General features: G+C 45.4%; 1 protein-coding gene across 9 annotated transcripts in view; it reads right to left on the bottom strand.

Moving 5' to 3' along the window:
* The window catches only part of numb (NUMB endocytic adaptor protein), a 419,433-nt gene that overhangs the window by 20,032 nt on the left and 375,982 nt on the right, over window positions 1–23,419 (bottom strand). For all 9 annotated transcript variants that reach the window (XM_071598371.1, XM_071598372.1, XM_071598365.1 and 6 more), the window contains one exon: window positions 11,153–11,344. In XM_071598371.1, the coding sequence (XP_071454472.1) occupies window positions 11,153–11,287 (135 nt within the window). In that variant the 5' untranslated portion in view covers window positions 11,288–11,344. The remainder of the gene's footprint in view (window positions 1–11,152; window positions 11,345–23,419) is intronic.

Raw genomic sequence — 23,419 nt, 5'->3', positions numbered from 1 at the left:
ACATAACTACGCTTCATATCACAGTTTTGACTAGCCATTTGCAAGCATCCTTACTCAATATCCCTGTCATCAATTCTCCATGCCTTGTGAAAGCTTCTTGCCTGACACAATTCTTTTCTTGATGTCCCAACTACTTTCACCATTTCAGTCCATAACACTTCAGAGATACATAAGCTGTTCCACCTGCTCTAGCATTTCTCTCCTGTTTTAGTGCATAACTTGGCATTTCTTAAATTGGTTAAAAATTGGTTCATTGTAATATTGTTTATTCTGTTGAAGAATAAGCAGGGCTTTGAAGTATAGCAGTGAATAATAATGACTTATTTTGTTGAGCAAGTGTGGGGATCAAAATGTGACGACAAAAAAAAACCATATTTTTCACCTAAAACACTTCCTAGATGGGTAGATCCTGGCTGTTCTTGTTCAAGCCCTCCAGCATTAGTGTTCAAATTAGTCTTCCTTAATTTCAAAATAGTTTTGCGACAGGATTTACATGCATTAACAAAGTCCATTAAATTCAGCTAAGGGTAGAACGCAAAGTAGACACCCAAAAGTGCTAGCAGAACATCGCAGAGACATCTCCACGTTAATGAAATATGCACTTTCCCAAGTTCTCAGGTTAAATTGACATCGCACAGAAATATACGAGAAAGATTTTCTGGATTCAAGAAAATAAGGAGAAGACGCACAGATAGGGCGGATTTAATGCATCAAGGAAGAAACGCGACGAGGTTTATTGAGCGTCCGAATGATGTCGCGCTCGGGTGGAGACGCGCCGAATCCTTCCCGCGAAGCAGGACTAGGAAGGCGGGAATGAGAGATGGAAAAGAGCGATAAGGGCACATACGGGTACACAGAAGCAAACGGACGATGCGAATGCGAAGCAAATGATGAGCGAAATACCAAAATAAAAACCACTGAGCAAATGATTATACAAAAATATAAGCAATATGTCAAAGAGATATATCAAATGAACCCCTGTACAATGATATGTTGCAGTGACAGCAACATTTTAGTAAATTCTTATTTAGTCGCAAATTTACGAATTTTAATCTTGCTGTTCAGGAAAAGGAATTTAATGTTTTCAATTTTCAAAATTTTGCTCTTTTTGATCTTTCAACCGAAATTGGCCACAAAATACGTTTCAATTTAAATAAACGTATAGGATAATAAACATTCAAATGAATGCGCTCATCGCTATTGCACACTGACTCCCGTAAACAGAGACGCGACGCTCGCGCCAAGGACGGCGGCCGGCGAGCGTAGGAGAGGTGCGGTCGGAGTAGGGTGGGGGGGTTCCTTCCTTGACGTTCCCGAGAAAGGGCGGTTCGAGGAAACAAAAGGCCCACTCGCGAATGGTGCCTATTCGGCGAGGCCCTCTTCGCCGCCTGCGACTGGTTGCGCATTCCAAACGACGTACTCGTCGGGGCCACGCGCACTCTAGCGGAGGATCCACGAGAACAATTGGCACGTGCACACACGGTGGGATGTTGTGGTGTTCAGGGATGCTGTCCGCGTGCGCGCGCGCCTTTTGACGACTTCCCCTCGAGAGGCGATCTGCGTCTGGAAGAACGGGGGGAGGGAATGGGTCCCCTCTCCACGTACTTCTCCCGTCGTCCTTCGATCCAAAAATCGCCAACGCGCCCCCCAGGTCCTCCGAAGTCAACATCGCCGAGAGCACCTTGGTCCCCTCCGCCATTCGCGCGCCCTCACACCTTCCTCGTCCGCGGAGTAGTTCTCTTCCTCGAGTCTCATCACTCATCAGCTCATCTCAACCCACGAACCACTTCGTTTGCATATGGCGACGAGTTTCACGGACGTAATTTACATTCGGGAAAACCGATTGCTTCAGTTTCCTCAGTTAAGTTAACGGCAATACATGTAGAAAAAAGGAGAGTAGTATTATCCGTCATTATTACACCGATTGAGCGAAAAAATCTAGAAAAAACGTCATCATTTCGCGAAGAAAAAATTTTCTTCCATTTAGACAATGCTCGGGTGCACACCTGCGCAGTTTCGATGGCGAAAATTATGGAATCAACAAATTTCATACTTGGCTTTGTGGAACTTAATTACGGAAAGAAAATGATTGTGCATTCCCAGTTCACCAAGCATCTCCTGGATAGCAACAATCAAAGCGAATTTGAGTCGGATATCCTCCAGACTGAGGACAACAGAAGAAGACCTATGGAGACTAGAAGATATGGAGACTAAACGTCCTCTTCTCGGCGAAGCCCTCTTCGCTGCCTTCACCAAGGTGCGCATTTCGAACGACGGGGTCGAGATAACTTTTTGGATCAAAGAAGCGATGAATTTTTGGAAAAAGAGCAATTCCCAGCCGAACACCGGCTGCATCAGGAATGCCAAGATATAAAGTGAAGACTCGACTAAATATTTCGGCGTTGCTCTCACTCACATCTGCTGGGCGAAATATATACGGGGATTACGTGGACAAGCTAACAAAAATTAGGATTTATTAGAGGAGTATTTGGGAAAATTTGATGGAAAGGTTAAAAAGAAATGTTATATTTTGCTGGTTAGGCTTCATTTAGAATATCCTGCTACGTGGGTGTAAGGATCCTCATGTAGTTGGATTGATTGCCGAATTGGATCACGTCCAGCTTGGAGAAGCTAGATTTGTATAACGTGTTCAAGGTAAACTGAGCAGCGTATCAACATTATTAGAGGAGCAAGGCTGGGGATCACTCGCGGAACGAAGGTTAAATAGATTAAATCTCTTGCATAAATTGGAAGGATGTCTCTTTCGCAGTGATATCGAAAATTTATTATTACCCCCATCGTGCTACGGCAGGTGACATCATGTAAATAAAATTAGAGAGATTAAATGAACAAAAGATAGACTGAAGATGTAATTTTTTTCCACGAACGATAAGGGTTAAAAGATAAAAATATTAGGAATAGAGAAAAAAATATTCGGGTCAAAATTAGTCTGGTGTGGAATCACCCTCTGCCACACAACCTAGCGGTGGCTTGCAGGGTACTAAAAATAATAAATACTAACAGAACAGAATCTCCATAATAAGCCTCGCGTATTATTTCAAAGGCCTCGGATGTTGACTAGTTAAGCCGACAGCATAATTTCAATACATCTTCGTGTACGCCGAAATCGTTGCCGCAGATGAACTGAACATGTATCAACTTGCAACGGCTGCCGCTGACGCAACACTTGAGTCGAATCAATGAAACCTATGCCATACACACACATTAGGCACAAAGCTAACAATTATATCAAAAAAGGGAAAAGCAGCAGCAGTAAGTGAGGGCTCTTGGAGGATAAGCTTCATTTCACACGCGGCAGAGGTATTACTTAGGACCATTAACAATGTTTTCCCAATACAATACGCAACTAAAAATATCTATGACCACTCTTTAATGAACAACCCTCGCGCATTTCATCCCCTAAAGCCGCACTTCCGTCAAAATGATTGGCTAACGCCGCCCAATAGTATAATCATTGCTTTCTTGCCTCAGAGGAAATGCGAACAACGAAATAACTCGAATAATTCAATGACCATTGGGATAGATAGGATGGCCCCATATCTAACATGCACCCATTACGTATTGAGGAAATGATATTTTCAAGGATTAACTTTCTTTGCTATCACAACAACAAACAATAACCAAGCATCCTAATCTGTTGTTTGGCGATCACGGGATTAATGAAGGGTCTCCTTCCCTGACAAAGCCTTGGATTGTCCTTAGATGACGTCATTTGCTTCTTTCCTATACGCCAAGTTTATAACACGCACTGAGGGTACGAGTGCTTGTAAATAAGTGATTGAAGTGGGATGTTAGCATCCTCCATGATTGAGGCACTTACCAGTTAGTATAATTTGTTATGCCATTTTAGTATAGCATTATTTTTTATGGCGTTGGTGGTTCATGTATCAAAACCCTAATCGTGTTCACAAAAGACATTTAAATACAAATCAAGTGGTCAATATGGATAGGAATCGGAGGCACACACCCTGGCGACGGATTGCGAATAAGGGAGGAGAGGACGCGACATTCTCCTTCGAGCCTGTTCTGTGTTGCGCCCTGCTGTGAAGTCAACGAGACTAGAAATGGGAAGAAATACGAGAGCGCCTGTCGGTGACCCCAAGAATGAGGGTTCAATCAATGTTTCACTCGGCTGTTTACCTTTGACATCAAGTGAACAAGTACGGAAGTGATAATCAGAAACGTTGTCATGGAGCGTAGTTTTGTGTGGCACGGAAACTTGGTCACCTAGGTAAGAGGATGACAGCAGATAGGAGGACGATGAAAATGGTGAAATGGGCGGAAAGGAATATAAAGGCGGAATATAAGGGCGGAAAGGAAAGTTTTACACGTTGCGAGGGAGAAGAGAGGGTATGTGGGACAAATGTGAAGTCATGAAAAATGAATTAAATGCATATTGGGGGATTGGAATTCTGAATAGTTGTATCTGGAATTGAGAGGAAAGATGTAGAGAGGAAAAATGGTTTTAGTAACACGCAACATCCAGGTATTTAGAGTCCAGTTTTCCGAAACAAATGATTCTTCAATTAATATCCCGCCATAGCACGGAGCGGGAGCAAGGACGGAGGGGATGCGCCAAGAAGAGAGAGGGGGCGGGGAGGCTATTCGACGATAAAATGGGACAGGGTGGAGGATGGGGCCTTTGGAGATGATTTGAATCGAGGGTCCACGGAGAGACGAGGAGAGAGAGGCATGGGGGCAGCGAGCAACGCTCCCGGCATTGACATGCATACGAACGCGGGCTTCCAACAAAACCGGCTGATTTTTGATTACAGCCTTCAAAGTAAACGCAGTCGGGGAAGGAGGCAAGTGGCGAGGAGTCGAGCAGGGGCAGATTTCTGCACGAATGTGAGACCACTCAGGGTCTGTCGAGGTGCGCTCCGCTAAGCGGACGAAAGAAAGGAATGCGATGGTCAATTAAGAGGGTGATCTAACAAGTTTTCGGCCTGATGATGAAAATGGCAATATATTTTTTCAAAAAAGTTACATCTTCAATTTAAATCCCGCCAGGTTGTTTTTTTAACTACAAACTGCTGACTGGAATGGCTCACATGGTAGAAAAATATCATGTGAGTAGTAATTCCTTCTATGGGCGAGGCCGAAAACTTTGCCGGCCGCCCTCATACACAGGAAAAAAGACGTTCGCTGACAAAGATACAGCGTCGTCACTTAATTGTTACTACCACAGGAGGTCCATGGATCAGATGCTAGCTTTGGCCTGTAACCTAAAACACTCCCTCTGGGAGCCCTCAAAAGCGGCCGTTGCCAGTGTGCCCTCCTCAAATTCACAGAAACAGCTGGTCCACCTCTCCTTCTGACTGGATAACAGTTGTTAAAAAACGCAAATTCTCTAACCTAGCTCCTACCAGCCCTTGTACTGATACCACCCTTCCAATGGAAGACCGTCCAGCCAAAAATTTACCACCTATTCGCCTAGCCGCCTCCACCGCCGACTCGAGTCCATTCTACTGCTGTAACTGCGGCGGTGCTCATACCGCAACTTACAGAGGCTGCCCCACATTTCTGGAGGCGAAAGCTAGCAAATTGGGTATCTCAGCTCCAACTCTGACCCAATCGTCTACAATTTACCCCGCCCCCCCCCTGAAAATTACTGGGACAAAAGACAGGCTTCATGCTCAATCGATAACCTAATAGTACCGATACCTTCCTCTACAACCTCCGCTTTGTTAGCTACACCTCCCATCTGTCCACCACCTCCGCCTCTAGATGTTACCCTCCCCCCATATCCTGATCTAAACCCAAATGACACACTTCCTACAACCTTCATCATCCCCCCTCCCCCTGAATTCCAAGATACCAACCGGAATGACATCCCTGAACCATCCACCTCTTACCTTTCCTCCCCTTTTCAACCTACAACCTCTCTTAACAACCCACATACACCGCCTCTTTGCCTAGAAACTAGGAATATTCCCCATATCCAAATACCAACCTTAGAGTCCTCTCCCGACCTTGATTGGCCTCAGCTTATTCAGCAAACCGTGTCGCTCTTAGCCGATATTACGAAAGCACCCCCGCACGAACGCAGTACATTCTTCATGAAGGCTTTCACCTCCATAGCTCAGCAATTGTCACAATATGGCTGCAAATAAGGTTAATGTGGCCCAAATTGCCCATCTTAAGTTACTGGCCTGGAATTGCAATGGAATCCGCAATAAGCTTGAGCAACTCCACCTTCTCATATCTAAACATAAACCGGACATCATAACGCTATCGGAGACGCAACTGGCTTCAAATCATCATCTCTTCACACCTGGTTACTCCATTTATCGCCTAGACCGAACATCAAATGCCAGCAAACACAAACTAGGTGGTGGAGTTGCCATTCTAATTAAGTCCTCTCTTAAACATACACACTTTCCTTCTCCCATGAGTAAACTTGAAATCATAGGCCTTTCCCTACACACTTTACTTGGACAAATTAATATATACAGCTTATACATTCCACCCAAATCGACCGACATAGACTCAATCAATCACATTCTTGACTCTCCTCTTCCGACTATCATTTTTGGCCATCTCAACAGTAAACACACCTCCTGGGGCTGTAAAAAGTCTAATCCTAAAGGCTCGACCCTTCTTGAACTCGCTACTGATTCTGACTACACAATTCACGCGCCTTCAGAACCAACCCACATTTCTGAACATAACAACGTAGACACCTCAGACATCTTAGACATTGCTATATCAAACAATTACCCCTACATTATCTCCTCTAAAGTCATTCACCATTATTGTTCCGACCATCTTCCAATCATTTACTCCATTGAAACTGCACCGGTATTATCCCTTCCTATGCCTGCTAAAGGTCATAACTGGAAAAAATTTTCAACTATTATATCGGAAGCATTCCCATCAGTTCCTCCTGTTGTAAACTTGACTCACGCATCTATAGACTCCAGTATACAGTTTCTTACCTCCAACATAAACACGTCCCTTGACCGCTCTCTAAAACAAACTCCTAGCCAGCCCCTACTTTCACATGCCCTACCCCAACACATTCTCTCCCTGATCAAAGACAAAAACAGACTCAGAAAGTTATATCAGAAGACCAGATCACCTCACCTAAAAACACAATTCAACGCAATATCCAACATTGTTAAACTAGAACTTCAAAACCACAGATCCCAGGAGTGGAATGAGAAAATAGCCAACCTTTCCAGAAACGACAACTCGTTGTGGAAAATGGCCCGGACACTCAGAAATCCAACAAAAACCGTACCTCCTTTAAAAATAAATGGTTGTATATTAAACTCAGACAAGGAACGTGGAAAAGCCTTCCTCAATAGAATGACCAATACATTTGCACCTCATACTATGCCAACCAAAAACACTGACATCATCACCTTTTCTTCCTCCATTCTCTATTCCCCCACACCAGATCCCATAACTTGCTCCCCTAGGGAGGTTGCCAATGCTATTGCATCATTTCCCAATAAATGCTCCTCTGGTCCTGACTGTATACCAACAAAAGCTGTTAAATTACTCCCATCACCATACATAGACTTCCTCACTGACATTATAAACTCCTGTTTTGCAACCTCGTACTTCCCAAAAGCTTGGAAGGCCTCAGACATTATCCTTCTCCCCAAACCAGGCAAGGACCTATCCGACGTGGACAGCTACAGACCTATCTCTCTCACCTGCACCCTTGGTAAGCTCTTAGAGAAACTCATTCTGAACTGCCTCAAACAACTTTCTCATCCACTATACAGAAACGAACAATTTGGGTTCACAGCCAAAACATCCACTGTTCACCAAATTAACCGACTTACGGAATTGATTACCTCCGGTTTTAATACTAAACTTGTAACCTCTGCAGTATTCCTTGACATTAGCCAAGCATTTGACAAAGTGTGGCATGAAGGTTTGCTTTACAAGCTGAGCCAAAAGAACATCCCGTTATACCTCCTAAAATTGATTCAATCCTTCTTATCTAACCGCACCTTTTCCATTTCCCACCATTCCTACAAATCGAGATACCATAATATCTACACAGGTGTACCCCAAGGTGCCGTCCTAAGTCCATTACTGTTCAACATTTATATAGATGACATTCCCATCCACCCTGATACTCACCTATTCCTCTACGCCGATGACACAGCCATTGCAGCTCAGAGCTGGTGGCCTTACAAAACCACTGACGCTCTGCAAGCACACCTTGATCTTATCGAGTCCTGGCTTGCTGAGTGGAGATTATCTGTAAATCCCTCTAAAAGCACCAAAGTATGCTTCACTCGACACCCGACAAAATATAACAATACCTATCTTACCTTAAATCAACAAATTCTCCCACAGAAACCAACCCACACATTTTTAGGTGTAGTAATGGACTCTAAATTATCCTTCGTTCCTCATATCAATCATAAAATTTCCAAAATCCGCTCCACCGCATTTGCCTTACATCCTCTTCTTACTCAAACCTCAAAAACCTCTCTTTCGAATAAATTGAATATCCTAAAGTCAGTATTACTTCCTCAAATTCTGTATGCATCTCCAATATGGGCCACAGCCCCTGCATTTGCGTTAAAGAAAGTACAGACTTGGCAAAACAAGATTGCTCGCCGGCTTGGAGGAGCACGCTGGTTTATTCCAACAGTGAATGTTTTCAGAGAACTTAACCTTCCAACAATAAATGAAGCCATTTATGCCGCCCTAATAAGTTACAGGAAGTCGCTTGAACAGTCAAAAAATCCTCTCATCGCAAACCTTTGGTCCTCGTCACTACCTTCTGGTATTTACCCCTACCCACACCAACTGGTAAAATCTAAAACGTGCATCCCTAAAAAGAAGAGACGCCTAAACCTGCCGGCAAATATAACCTTTCATCCTACCCTTAACCAACCTCATCGTAATTTCCCCCCACCGAAGGAAACTCCTCAGCAGAAAAAGACTAAAACGAGACAAGGGCCTGGCTCTCCTGATATCCCTAACCTACTCCCACCCGATCCTACCTGAGAAATGTATCCCTCACTTCACCCTTACTACCAAATAAATGAGCTTTCACCAAAGTAAAAAAAAAAATGATAAATAAATAAAAAAAAATTATAACAATGAACTCTACGGAAAAAAAAACCATTAAAAAAAACAATAATAATAATAAATAAAAAATAATAAAAAAAAGTAATTGAAATACAACAAGACAACTGAACTATCCTGTCACCCTACCAACCTTATTAAAAATTACCATAACACAAATACCAACTCTGCCTCTAAAGGATGTGAATCCGAAGGAGTAGTTATAGGTTTACTGCAAATGGTCTGGTCTGGTCATCTTATACCAGGATGCGATTCCTGTAGATGACATACCTGCTCATACGCAGGCGTGGACTCTAACGTGATATTTTTTCAGAATGCTAAAAAGATTAGCCTATTCCTCCAACCTAAGCATAGGTGAATGGCCAATTGTTCACGTGACGGATGAAGTGTCGAGATGGGCAGTGTTAGGAAGAACAGTCAGAGAGTGCTGTCCATTATCACGAGTGCTTATCAACTTATTTGTAGAGGACATTATAAAAATGGCCCAGAAGACCTTACAGTTCGGAATGAAAGTCGGTGGGGAATTGAAATAATCAGTAAGGTTTGCGGATGACCAAGCTTTAGTTTGTCAGTCCACCAAGTCAGTCACTAACTAGAGCAGGTGGAACAGTTTATACTATATATCTCCGAAGTGTTTTGGACCCGAATGACTAACGTAGCAGGGACGTACAGGTAGAATTACTGCTTCAGGTAAATAAGCGCTAACAATAAGGAGGCATCATAATGTTTCGAAAAGATTAAAATTTTGCCATGGGGTAATTTTTTTTCCAGTTCGGAAACTAGATCGTCGAAACAGGATGCCAGGCCTGTAGTGAGATCTTTTGAGATGTCGGTGTGGAGAAGGATGAAAGAGTTAAAATGGGTGAGAGGAAAACAAACGAAGAAGCACTGGATATGGTAGGGGAGAGAGGAAATCTGGGGGATATCCAAACAAACAGGAAAGATGAACGCAGAGTATTTTGAATGCCGGAAGAAGGCTGAAGACTGTCGTGGAAGGATCTTAGGCAAGCAAGGTAGGGGTATGAAATGGATAGGGATTTTGGACGGAATGATGAGAGGTTGAATCTATGCGGCATTGAAGAAACTTTGTATTGAAGCGTGGGGTGCCCTGTTTAGTCATGTTAGGCGATGCTTAGAAATACTGGCCTCGGTGGCGGCAGGGTAACGTCCTTGCCCTAGAGGTCGCGGATTGGCTTTCCCGGCTAGGTAGGTTTCCTCCACTTGGGGCTTGGTGGTTTGTAATCGTACCTTGAGTTATATATATCATTGCCAAAATTCCGATGCAAAGGTCAAAAACTGCCGTTTCCGGATTAATGTTAAATAAAATTTTAAAAATAAATGTAGGAGTGTGCAATCTCGTCCATCCAAAATCCTAACTTAAAACGGTAGGCTAACAATTATATAATTAAATTTTTCGCTTAACCCGTATTTTCCACAGGTTTTTATTTTGCTCCAGAGACGAAAACCTTCGCAGGTGCATGCATAATGTGTTCCAGCGTTGACAATGTCGACACGCACATGACTATGGATTACTTCGAGAAACTTCAGCACTCGAATGTCCCACGTGTGTACGTAGGTCTTTTCCCTCCCTCCTCTGACTCCACTACTCCTTCCCTTTATCCTCTCTCACGTGTTATTCTTCTGACGAAGGCGGAAGTGCAGTGTCGAAACATTCCAACAACCGTGAGAGTGTTCTATTCAATATTAACACAATTGAGGGTCGGGGTTGGGGCGCGGGGGAGAATTCTTCCAATTGCCTAATAAATAAATAAATTGATTAGTAAAACTACCATCCTGAAAGCTGAACAAATAATAAATTGAGGGTTTTCGAATTCAGTTATTTCATAACGCCGGTCTAAAAAACGCTATACGCAACTCGAGGGAAATGTGTCCTACGCGTATATCACGTATATTTTCAGTTGGGGAGCACGTCTTATGCATAAAGCATATTTCGAACTAACTAATTCCGACCTTAGTCCCGCGAGCGGCCATTTCGTAACCCGTGCATCGATTCCGTTTCCGCGCACCAGCCACGGCATCGCACGCCCCGTAGGTGCAGATCACCCCTCACCTTGACGTGGAAGCTGCAGGTCCCGGCGCGTACGGCCGCCTCGTCGGCCTGCCACTGGTGCGGCTTTGAGCTCTCGGGGACATGTTCCTTGCGTCGCCGGAAGCTGTCCCGGAGGCTCCGGCGGAGGCGGTCCATCCTCCGGGGCGCCCGGCGGTCTCCTCCCCGCGGCGTGCCTCCCGCCCGCTTCTCCACCTGAAGAGAGAGAGGGAAAAGGGAAATTATCTCCGTGAAAATAACTCACGTGGCACACCGTCTTCCTTTCGAAGACCAAACATAAGGATAGAATGAAATAACTGCCTGTAAAATTTGGCATCACAATAGTTATGTATGTACATTTCTACGTATGTTAAAATGTTGTGTCGAAGGACGGTCGTGCCATCGCAGCGTCGAAACTACGAGCATATGTGAGCGTCCTTTCTTTGTTTTTCTATGTTTTAAAAACCTGGTAGCTTTGCAGTTAGGTCAGCACAATTCAAGCATTTACTTAAAATTACAGAGAAAGGAATACAGAGAAAGGAAAGGGATACATTTTTCCTTTGCTACATAGTAGCGAGAACAAATAAATACTGAATTGTGGCGACAGTTGCGTTGGAGAAAAAAATGACACTTAAAAAGTGTTTCGGCCAATAATTCCTCAGAAGAGCCAAGAGTCGGCGATCGCAATATCGGAAAGGATTTTCTTTTACTAAGCCTTATCTCTCACTAGACAGCTGTTTAATTTTCAGCTACACTCCTCGCGTGGTTTTGTGTTCACAGTCGATTGAAGCATCAAGCCCATTACGCCCATCTATAAAGGCGGAGGCAGTGAGAATCCCACCAATTACCGGCCCATATCTTTTAAATCGATTTCATGCAAAACATTATAACACATAATTTTTAGTGAAGTTACGAGCATTCTCGATAAAAAGAAAATAAATAATCATATCCAGCACGGATTTAGGAAGAGAAATCCAACGTGGTCTTGTGAAATCCAACAGGGTCTGTTAATTCACAATATCCTTAAATCGGAAGAAACCAATAGACAAGTGGATGCAGTATTTTTGGATTTCAAGATAGCAAATGTTCCGCACAATAAACACTCACACAAACAAACTTAAACGCTATGGCATCAATTTCAAAGTGATACAATGAACTCTTCTTGACATATCACACACAAAAAGCAGTCGTCGATGGGTTGTGCTCAACAGAGGTAGATGTAACTTCGGGCATGTAAGTGTAATGGGGTCCTACTACTCTTTATATACATAAATGACTTAAGCTCACACGTTAGTAGCAACCTTAAGAGTATTTGCAGACGACAGGGTGGTATACAGGGAAATTAGGACCCCAGCAGACCCCTGCGGGCTACCCTCTGGAAACTTAGCAATCTATCATATTGGTGCAAGGAATATATGTTAGTAATTAACGTCGGCAAATGCGCAGTTTTGAAATTTTGCGTCAAAATAAGTGATCAGCAGGACATATATTATGAAATAGAAGGTTCAGTGCTAACAACGGTAGATCAAGTAAAATATGGGGATCGGGATTTGTGCGGTGGTTATCGTACTGGCTTCCCACCCAGAGGGCCCGGGTTCAAATCCCGGCGGTGTTGAATATTTTTCAGAGGTATCTCGATCTCTACTTGAGGTGCTTTGTGGAGAGCACTTTGAGTGAGTACCCCGTCCGTCGGATGGGACGTTAAGCTGCGGACCCCTTGGCGCCGTTCGTAAAGAGTAGGCTAATGCCGACGCGGGGTTTCTCCCCACCCTTCATCCTTTTCTGTCCATCCCCTATGGCGCAAATGACCTCAGCAGTCGGTCGCCTCTCCTAAATACTACTACTACTCAAGTAAAATATTTGAGGGTAGTCTAAACACCACGTCTATCATGGGGAGCACATGTCAGAAGAATATGCGGATTCGAGGTGGGGGACTCTAGTTAAGCCACATATGGATTACGCCGCAAGGTTCCTTGAGAGAAAACGTAGATAACAGAATTACATAAATTTAAGCGAAAATCCGCCATATTCGCCAAAAATTGTCATTATAAGGAGACGAACCTTTTAGAGGAATCGGGGTGGACCTTTAGCAAGGTTGAGGACAAACGAGTATAACAATGAACCAAAGAGAATTAGTATGGCCCCATATTATATGAGCAGATTAGACCACAAAGAGATAAAAGCAGATTAACTCCAGTACAGATAGATATAAGATTTGTTCTTTTCTCGGACGATCAGTAACCATAACAGTCACAAAATGGATTATTACAACCGGGGACCAGATTAAACTGCGTAAACTTGGATATTCGTAAGCGCACGTGCTTCAGTATACTAGTTGAGGGTGTATTTATTTATCTATATATACCCTGCAAGCCACCGCCAGGGTGTGTGGCAAGAGGGGGGGAATTCACATGTGTTCAAGTCAAAATGAGTTTTACGTGAATATATTCTTCTGTTTGGGCGTGAATTGGCACTCTTTTGCCGGTTTTGCATGTACGTGCATTCTATTTTAAGGGTGCTACCCTCGCACCCTCCGCAACTCGCCCTCAGGGTAGGTTGCGGTGTTTTTTGCGCAGATGTAGATACGAACACTTCACACGCTGCTCTCCTCGTGATGGCTGGGCAAGGTGCAAACCGTCTGATATTCTTTAAGTAACTCGAAGGACTAGCTCACTAAAATGCGAAGGCCTTCCGTATTAAAAACCCGATGGGAGAGATGGATGAATCGGCGCGGATAGGTCCAGCCACTCTTCATTTGATGTGCCGGCCAGCGACGGGGGGTCGGAGGGTAGGGGAGTGACCGAAATAGGAACCTTACGACCAGACTTCCTCGACATTCGTCCAAACCCGGAAACGATGATCATCCGACTGGCGACCATCACCCCGCACCAGGCCGGTCGAACGACATAGTAGGGGAGGGAGGAGTGGGGGGCGGAGGAAAGTCACCGAACGGAGGCGGTGGCGGCGCCAAACTGGTGACGACGAAGCGCGCGCGTCCTTATTTTTTAAGGCACTCGACTGAGGCTTGACAGAGTTCGTCCTCGAAACAACACGCGTCGTGACGTTGACTTTTCCGGATTCTTTCAAATATAATTTCATGGCCCACCTAGGCTCGGCGAATGAGAGTCCTCCCTGGATTCATCCCTACCTAGTTACGTGACTTGGGACGACGGTTAGCTCCTTGCGTCGAGTATAGCTACGAAGGAAGGTATTCACGGAGGGCTAGTCCGTCCATAGAAGAAGTCCACATGAAACAGATGGGTCGACTTCATAAGAATACTCCCCCACCGGAAAAGGGAAATCATTCATCCGGCAAAATATGACATTAAAAAACGACAAACGAATGAAAACCATACAACTGCCAATTCCCAATCGCACGGGTTGCGGAAGGCGCCGTCCATCGAAGCAGTTCTGGCTGATCGCGGAGCATCAAATATCCTTTCATAGAGGACAATAGACCCTAGGTACCGCACAGAATCCTCATTTAAGAGAATACTTTGAATGAATCGAAGACTCGAATGAAAGAATGAATCAAATCAGAAGCTTCGTAAGATGACCGTGATGGTAAAAAACGCTGGTCGACACATGGAAATTTGAATTAAAATTAAAAAATTCCACGGCCATACATTTTTGGAAAAAGAGTAATTCCCACCCGAACGCCCATTGCATCTGGAAGGCCAAAATAAAAAGTGTAGACTCGACTAAATACTTAAGACGTTACCCTCACTCACAATCTCTCCGGGTTGAAACACATACGGGGAATATGTAAACAAGCTAACAAAAAATTAGGATTTATTAGAAGACTACTGGGTAAATGTAATGAAAAGGTTAAAGAAAAATGTTATCTTTCACTCGTAAAGTTTCATTTAGAACATGCTCCAAGTACATGGGATCCTCACGAAGTTGGATTAATTACCGAATCGGATCGCGTGCAGCGTAAAGGAGCTAGACTTGTAAAGCGTTGTTATGATAAACTTAGTAAAGTATCCAAAATATTAAAGCAGCTAGGCTGGCAATCACTCGCGGAGCGAAGCTTAAATTACGGATTGAAGCTCTTGCATATATTGAAAGGAAGTCTCTTCAGCAGTGATGTTGAAAAATGTATTATTACCCCATCGTACAACGGTGGGAGAGATCATGTTAGTGAAATTAGAAAGATTAATTAAGTGTAGAACAGATAGATAAAGGCTGTCATTTTCCCCACGAACGATAGGGGATCTTATATAACATTATCCGACCAAGGTAGGATCATTTTCGAGTAAAATTATTCTGGCGTTTATTCACCCCCCCCCCTGTCACACACCCTAGCGGTGGCTTGCAGGGTATATAAATAAATAAACCGATATCGTTCACCCATCTTTCAAGAATGACGTACTGAAAACATTTATGCAAGATTTGTGGATAAATAACTCATATGGCGAACACCTTAAACCGCTGGTGGAAGTTATCGCGTTGCTCAAAATAGGCTGACGACGGATAATCGGACAAAGCACAAATTCCGCATGAAAAGATAGCCCCCCTGCAAACACACAGTCAGCGGAGCTGATTACACGGACCAGATAAGCAAAACACTTTCATCGGTCCAGCCGTAAATTTGTCACACCAGTTTGAAGTCATAAGGGAAAACCTTTCTCTAGCACATTTCGTCATTCGTAAGGTATCAAGGTTATGCGCGCGCGCAGCCATCGCCGGGCGTAATTATCTCAATCTGACGAAATTTATCAATTGAAGTATCACATATCGTTGGGTAGGTGTTCCAAGTGAATACTCAAATTCTTTCAGGATACTGAAAACTCTATTTCCACGCTTAAAATATTTTAGCAATGAAAAGGTACTACATATAATTGGCTTACCGAGTGGTTCAATTCCTCAAGGAGGCGGCCATTTTCGTTGAGAAAACGCATTCCTAAATACAGTGCATCCAAACTTTTGAAGTAAAAGTCAACAGTAATGAAAAATGTTTCGCGTCCATATCCTTACCCATTAGAGAGAGAGTTTAGAGCCACAGTCGCACATTATGAATAGGACATGAATCGGGAAACGGAATGCTGACGCGAGGCATGTCCATAGAGCAGTTGTTGATATCAGATATTTTAGCACCCTGCAAGCCGCTGCAAGGGTGTGTGGAAGGTACAACAGAGTTAGCAAAACAGATGACGAGAAAAGACTCCTTTCTTCCCTCACCCAAGTGCAACAATTATGCGCCGAGGATATTCTTGACCCCATTCACGCCTTGAGAATTCTAAAAATATTCGGGGCGAAAATACTATATAGTTCCACGCCCCGCAGTTGACAACGGTCACATACGTACGTACTACATTTCTATTTAATTTTCTAAGTTTGAATGAGCTGCATAAATTATTTTGCAGGCTGTAACCTAATCCCGCATTGGATCTAAAGAAAATCATGAATTCCGCTCTATGATGTAAGCGAGGAAGGGACGAGCCGTGGCATACCCGATCGGGCGACTTCCGGTTACGATCACGAGAGCAAGCAGCGGCGCCCGAGTCTAACCTGCCGGTCGGTCGCCTTCGGGAAACTAAGCAGCCGTTTTCGAGAAGATCGCTTCACCATTTCCATCGAAAGAATCAATCGGCGAAGGTTACTGTCGTAACATTTCGGTTGGCAGGGCACACTCCCCACCGAGCACCCGCACCAGACCACCCCCGCGGCAATGTCGCGGCTTTTGCAAAAACAAACGGCTTGGTAAACAACGATTCACAAGCAAAAACTCAACCGTGGATGGGAGAATAGGTGCCGAGAGTAGAAGAGTTCTAACCTAAAGTGGTCGCGATGCCCAGAGAAACGATCCAATGATGATGATCTTCGGCCACCTTATCTTAGGGAGAGAACCACGGCGAATTATAACCAACCCGAAATGGCTTTAAGTGTTATTGGTAGGGTTGTTTCACGAAAGCGGGATTTCTTGTCAAAATAAAAGTAATATTTCACTGAATCTTCGTGTGCTCACCTCTACCACGCTTACCTGCACCAACCAAAAGAAGAATCTTGGCCCCCGGCAGGGTCTCCGAACCTCCCCAACCTACTCTCTCTAATTAAAGGACTTCCCTTCCAAACACTACTCCCTCTCATGACAACCACCCCTAAATCTTAGGATTAATGACAAGCACCGTCCCTCTTGCAAGAGCTCTTCCCTGCTTGGGATGCTCCCAATCCCAAAGCATACCTCCGAACATTAGTCTCCCTTGATAAATGCAATTTTATCTTTATTCTAGCATCCCTCCAACCCTCTACTCAGAGTCAAAACAATAGAACAGGCATACATTAGGCTCCTCGATTCCTGGAATGAGCCAGGGATCAATGTCAGACATTAATTACCCCAATCTTTAGATATTTTCATTCCCTCACCGCTCCAAAAACCTTGCATATCAATCCCACCATTCCAAACCTTCCCCTTCCAATGCTTCCCCGCCTTGCCCTTCCATATAGCGTCCTCGCCCTCCAGTTCTCTCCTCTTGAAACCTCCCCAGTTCCTTCTTTCGCCAGAGGATGGTGATTCGGCCAGCGAAAATTTGGAATTCGCCTAAGTGTCCTTTTTTGCGTATTTTTCTATATAATTTTCGTCTAACGTCTAATAACTCGCTCCTTCTTTTGAATTATTATTCACATCCGTTAGACTTTCGTACAATATATAACTACATATATTATATAGAAAAATACAATACTAATATAGAATGGTACATTAAAAATGACACAAACGTATTCCGACATATTAGGTGGCAAGACCACCTTCCTCTACGGACAGAAGGAAATTAGGAGAAGGATGCTCAGGAGGAAGGCGACGGATGGAATAATGGGGCGGGGAAAGGTGTTAAAAGGGAAGATTTGGGAGGGGGAAAATTGGGAGGAGTGAGATTGGGAGGGTGAGATTGAGATCGGAAGGTTTGGGAGAGAAGGGGGATACGAAAACTTCTGTAATGTGGAGGGATTAATGTCAAACAGTAATCCTTGTTTAATTAAAGGCGTCTAAAATATTTACGCCAGCTTCAGAGTCTTTGAGTTAAAGTGTGTGGTCGGAGGGATGCTAGAATAAGGACACTATAACATGTATCAAAGGGAGGGTCATGATAGGAGTAGTGCTTTGGAGTTGGGAGCATCTCAGACAGGGAAAAATGGAAGAATGTTTGCAGGAAGCATGGTGGTTATTAATCCTAATATTTAGGGGTGTGGTACATTGTACAATAGAGAAGGTAGGGCACGGTTGGCACTGCAGGAGATGGACTACAATAGTGGAGGTGCACGAAGAGTAGGAAATGGATGGGAGAGGCCCGGGATTTGGGTTTTAAAATTTCGGAATTCGTCTGGGTCCTTTTCTATGTGTCCATTTATAATTGTGTTGGCTAATGACATCTCTCTCAGGCAAACAATCAAAATTTTGTCCTTGGTGAAGTAATTGATCTAGAGGGGATTTCCCCGAGGATGCGAAGAACACGACGCCTTGCCGACAAGCGGAATGTGCTTGCCTCACCGAGGAGGGTCGCCTAGGACAATCCGGGGCTGCATTCAACTACACCTATATCATGCCTTGCAAGTCAAGGGAAGGTGTGAGGTGTGTGCACTCACACCAGGCATTCAGAGCACGTGGAATAGTTACGAGCCACCTATGTACGGTACTTGAAAAACCACAGCAAGAAACTCTTGTGAGGGTAGAGTATACCTAGTACCAAGCCCAACCGTGGCGGTTATATAGGGAATAAGGAACCGTGATGCGTGAAATTCTCGCATCACGGTTCCTTTTCCCTGTGTACCCGAAATAAATCACTCAGCTTGGGTGACACCGACAAGAAAGACCGACTGTTGAAAATGTGTTTTAACAAAAAGGCAATGAAAATACACGATAGAAAAATTAATGATCAAGTGCTAATCAACTATTGGGGACGTCATATTTAATAAGGAGTCTGTATTTTTCCATAGACTCTACAGCAATTACAAACTCCTTTAATATAGACACCACGAAATTCTACGAAGCGAAGCGTGAAAGCGTAAAATATAAATAATTGGAGACATCACAAAAACAAAGGAACAGAATAACAAACACTAAAAAGTTCCAGCACGTTACCAAGACGATATAAATGGCGTCGGGACAAGAAAGGGAGGATAACCGTCGCAATCATTTGAACAGGGGCCACAGGTTAGTTGTCTCTAAAGAAACGTAAGTGGTATACGTTGCTTTGCGTCGCGCCTACAGAAAAAAAGGTGCGGCAATCGTCATCCATTGGGGGTCCTTAGGTCGACCCACCGAGGCGCCTCGCCGCCTTGATTTCGCCTCGAGGAATTGGCCGTCCAATCTAAGAGATCGTCCGCCGGCGGTCGCGGCATGATCCAGGGTGGCGCAGGATGAGCCCTGGAGCAGCCTTTCGATCGAGGAGCGTCACGATTCGCGTGGCGAGGCCCTCGGGAGGTCAAGGGCACTCGCCCACCGAGCAGTGACACGCCCACCAGCAGGATGGGGCAAGGTCACGACGCGCGAGCCGCGACCGCCGTCACCTCGGATCTCGCCGGGAACCACCCCCTCACCCATGAACCCCGCAATGAAATCATTCGCAAAACGGTAGGAGAGATCATGCTAGTAAAATTAGAGAGATTAAGAGTATAACAGAAAGATTTAAGATGTATTTTTTTCCGCGGACGATAGGGGATCATAATAATATTACTCGACCGCGGAAGGGTCATGTTCGGGGAAAATTATTCTGATGTATATTCACCCCCTGCCATACACCTTGGCGGTAACTTGCAGGGTATATACAAATAAATAAAGCAATGGGCATTAAAACTGGGCCCTCGTTGGCTGAATAAAATTTGGGTTTTTATGAAAACCTTAATTGCAATTGACAGGTGGGTTTAGATATTGCCTCGTACTGCGACCTGTTTTAGTGACTCATTCATTCCTTCAAAATGCTTGCAGAAAGTTACGTCTTCCAAGTGTTGGCTTTAAATGTAAAACGGAAGAAAACATCACGGGATTGCGAATTCAGAGCTTCCTACAATCGGGTTCGCCCACCATTTGCACCAGACCTTTCTTAAACTATTGCGAGACCTTCGAAAGGATGAATTCACTCCTTTCCTTCCGTGATCTCACCCGAGAGGATGAAGTTCGTGAGAGAACGACAGTTTACCGGCGCTCTAGTAGGCTTCCTGAGGTGAATGAATCCATGAATGTTCTCAGAGGAAGAAATCACGAAAACGAATGCATTAAACCAAAATGAAATTGTTTTCACCACCTCGCACGAAGTTGAAACTCACGTATCGGTATTTGAAACAAAGAAAAAGCGCGCTTTTAGCCGATCATGAAACAAACTTTCCCAACCGAATGACGAAATGAAAATATTCACCAAAGAAACCCTAGTAACTTTGCAACTCCCTGAGATGACGATGCAAAAATGGCTGTGACTGCAAGGGCGAAGGCGTCGCCACACGTCCGAATTTTAAATTGAAAATGAATATGGAAGAAAAATAAACCGACACCGCCTTTTCGCAATTAGAGGTTACAATGAAACTCTTGAAGCATACATATTTCATGACGACTCTATTCGGAACATACGAATAATTAGTTGGGATACACATCTGCCGCAGCTCTTCTTTTATCTGACATCTAGTACATAGTTCAGAGCATAAGGTTCGACTCGCGGGCGCACAACCACCTTGCCCGCGTCGTCTACTCGTCCATATCTTGCTCCCCACCCATCCCATAACCCGTCCCCACATCAAATCCGGCCGTTCGGGGAAGGGTACGAACGAGCTCAGAGGTAGCGTGACTCACACGGGCAGTGGCGGGTGCAGGCGCTTCCTTGGCGATCGGAGTTGGGTGAGGGTACGGAATGGTGAAGCTCCCCCCCATCTCTCCTGGTTCATCGAAATCCAGGCCATCGCAGCCTCCAGCGGAACTGGAGACCAGCTTGCTGCTCACGACGGGCAGGGACACGTGCTGCGTCCACACCGACAGCATGGTCCGTCCCGATTTCACACCGTGCGCACAAACACCTCGACTCCCTAGCACGCGAGCACCAGTGCCTCGGCACGCGGGGCACCCGAGGAGTGAGCGGATCCCCCGCTGCACGGAGGACGGATCGAGAGCGGAGCTGGCGCGAGGGTAAGCACTGGGGCGGGGGTGGACACCTAGGCTCTGGCCCGCCGGCCCTTCCGATGGAACGGCTCAGCGACAGAGGCCGGCACCGACGGAGACCGGGAGAGGAAGATGGCTCACTACTCCTCGGAGACCTGGCAGACGGGGGGCACGGCACGAAGTCTGGGAGAAATACGTAGACAGAGAGGGGCACGGGAGTGGCGAGAATGGCCGATCGCTCGCCTTCACACGAGATCGCAACACAAGCGTGTGCCTCAACTGCGCCTCGCGAAGCTGACTAAACCAAGAGCCCTTCCCGCCCCTCCCTCGGCCAATGGCGGCGATTGGAGAGGGGGGAGGGCTCCCCTCTCCTCCGGCCCCCTATCCTTCCGAGACGCGCCGTGAATAACCTCGCGGAACGAAGCGCGATCCTCTTCTTTTTTCCTCCCTCTTTATTACTCCCCTCCTTCGCCACTCCCCGCAGAGGACTGGCTGCATATTCATGGCGGCGCGGCGACGGGAAAAGAAAGCGCTCCCTCCGTTCGACGAGCACCAGACACCACGCAAACCCCCTTGCTCGCCCCCCGGGAGCGGACACCGGAAGCGGGGCGGGCGGAGCGCAGCGAAGACGAGCGTCTCCCACGGCAGAGAACCACGACGGCGAGATGCCTTGCTGTGATTCGCAAATGGAAAGGCTGCGAAGCACGCGGAGGAGAAAATCCTTCGCACGACGGCGCGGCTGCCTAGGGGATTCGAACCCCGGCCGGCGACGCTAGAGGAGCACTCAGAAGGTGGACACGCGCCCGTCCCGTCTCCGCCACGAATGATCCCTCGCCCCTGCTGAGTCTTAGATCAGAGCGAGGAGTGACCTGCGATTCCATGAATCCATTTCTGAGGCTGGGGCCGCAAACAGCGCGGTCAATCAGGACGCTTCCTGCGTGTCATTAGTTCATCCCCCTCAAAACACCCAGACCACGGGTCATCGCCGTCTTCTGTTTCTGTCTTACGCTGCCGTAAGCATGGGAACGAAGTATGCAGCGACGCAAACACGGAACGCAGAGAAGGATCCGGTCACACTTGGCCATGAACGAATGTTCGGAACATTCGCGACGCTAAGTTGAGCTGGGCCTCACCGAGCAACGTTCAGATAACGTCTGCCTGACCGGACCAAGCAAGGTCGGACGAACGCTTTTTTATTCTGAACCCTTATCGTTCGTGGGAAAAATGACATCTTCAAACTATCTTTTGGACACTTCTCGACATATCTCGAATTTTATTGACATGATCTCTCCTAACGTAGTATGATGGGGCTAATACTCGTAATACATTTTCAATGCCATCGCGAGTGATTCCTAGCCTAGCTCCTCTAAATATTTTGATACGCTACTCAGTTTATCATGACAACGTTTTGCAAATATAGCTCCTCTATGCTGCACGCGATCCACTACGGCAATCAATCCAACTTCGTGAGGATCCCATATACTAGCAGCATATTCTACGAGGGTCATCCGGAAAGTAGTACCCGTTCGTGCCGCATGAAGTGCTGACGACGCGAGTAGCCGCTGGACGAGGTCAGATAGCTTCAGTGGCTTGTCTGCCTTCTCTGAGCCAAGTTGCGTGACGCTAGCATTGCCTGTGTTGTTTCTGTGATTGTTTACAATGTTTAAAAAAATTGAGAACGCCGCCAGTTGTGAAGTGAGGGCAGTGATTAAATTCCTCAATGCAAGAAACGTTCGCCCATGTGATATTCATCGCCAATTAAAGGAGGTGTATGGAGACAATGTAATGGACGAGTCGTCTGTTCGGCGGTGGTGTCGCAACTTCAACATGGGGAGGGGGAACACACACGACGATGAGCGTTCGGAGAGACCGTCTGTCATTACAGACCAACTGGTGAGCTCAGTTGACGAATTCGTGAGGAACGATCGGCGCGTCACAATTGATGACATCTGTGAGCATTTTCCCAATGTTTCTCGAACAATTGTTCATGAAATTGTTAAACACCATCTGCATTATGCAAAAATTTGTGCAAGATGGGTCCCTCGCGTATCTCAATGAGCTGGCGGCGAAGGACTATGCAGCAGGAATACAGAAACTTGTCACACGTTATGACAAATGCCTTAATTTGCTTGGAGATTATGTTGAGAAGTAGTTTAAAGTATCCTCTTTCAAATAAAATTTTTTATGTTTGTTAATATTTACTTTTG

The sequence above is a fragment of the Hetaerina americana genome, unplaced genomic scaffold, assembly GCF_022747635.1.
Source record: "Hetaerina americana unplaced genomic scaffold, ioHetAmer1.1.p SCAF_10, whole genome shotgun sequence".
NCBI lineage: Eukaryota > Metazoa > Arthropoda > Insecta > Odonata > Calopterygidae > Hetaerina > Hetaerina americana.
Note: the sequence above shows the minus strand (reverse complement) of the source record. Positions and strands in the feature narration are given on the sequence as shown.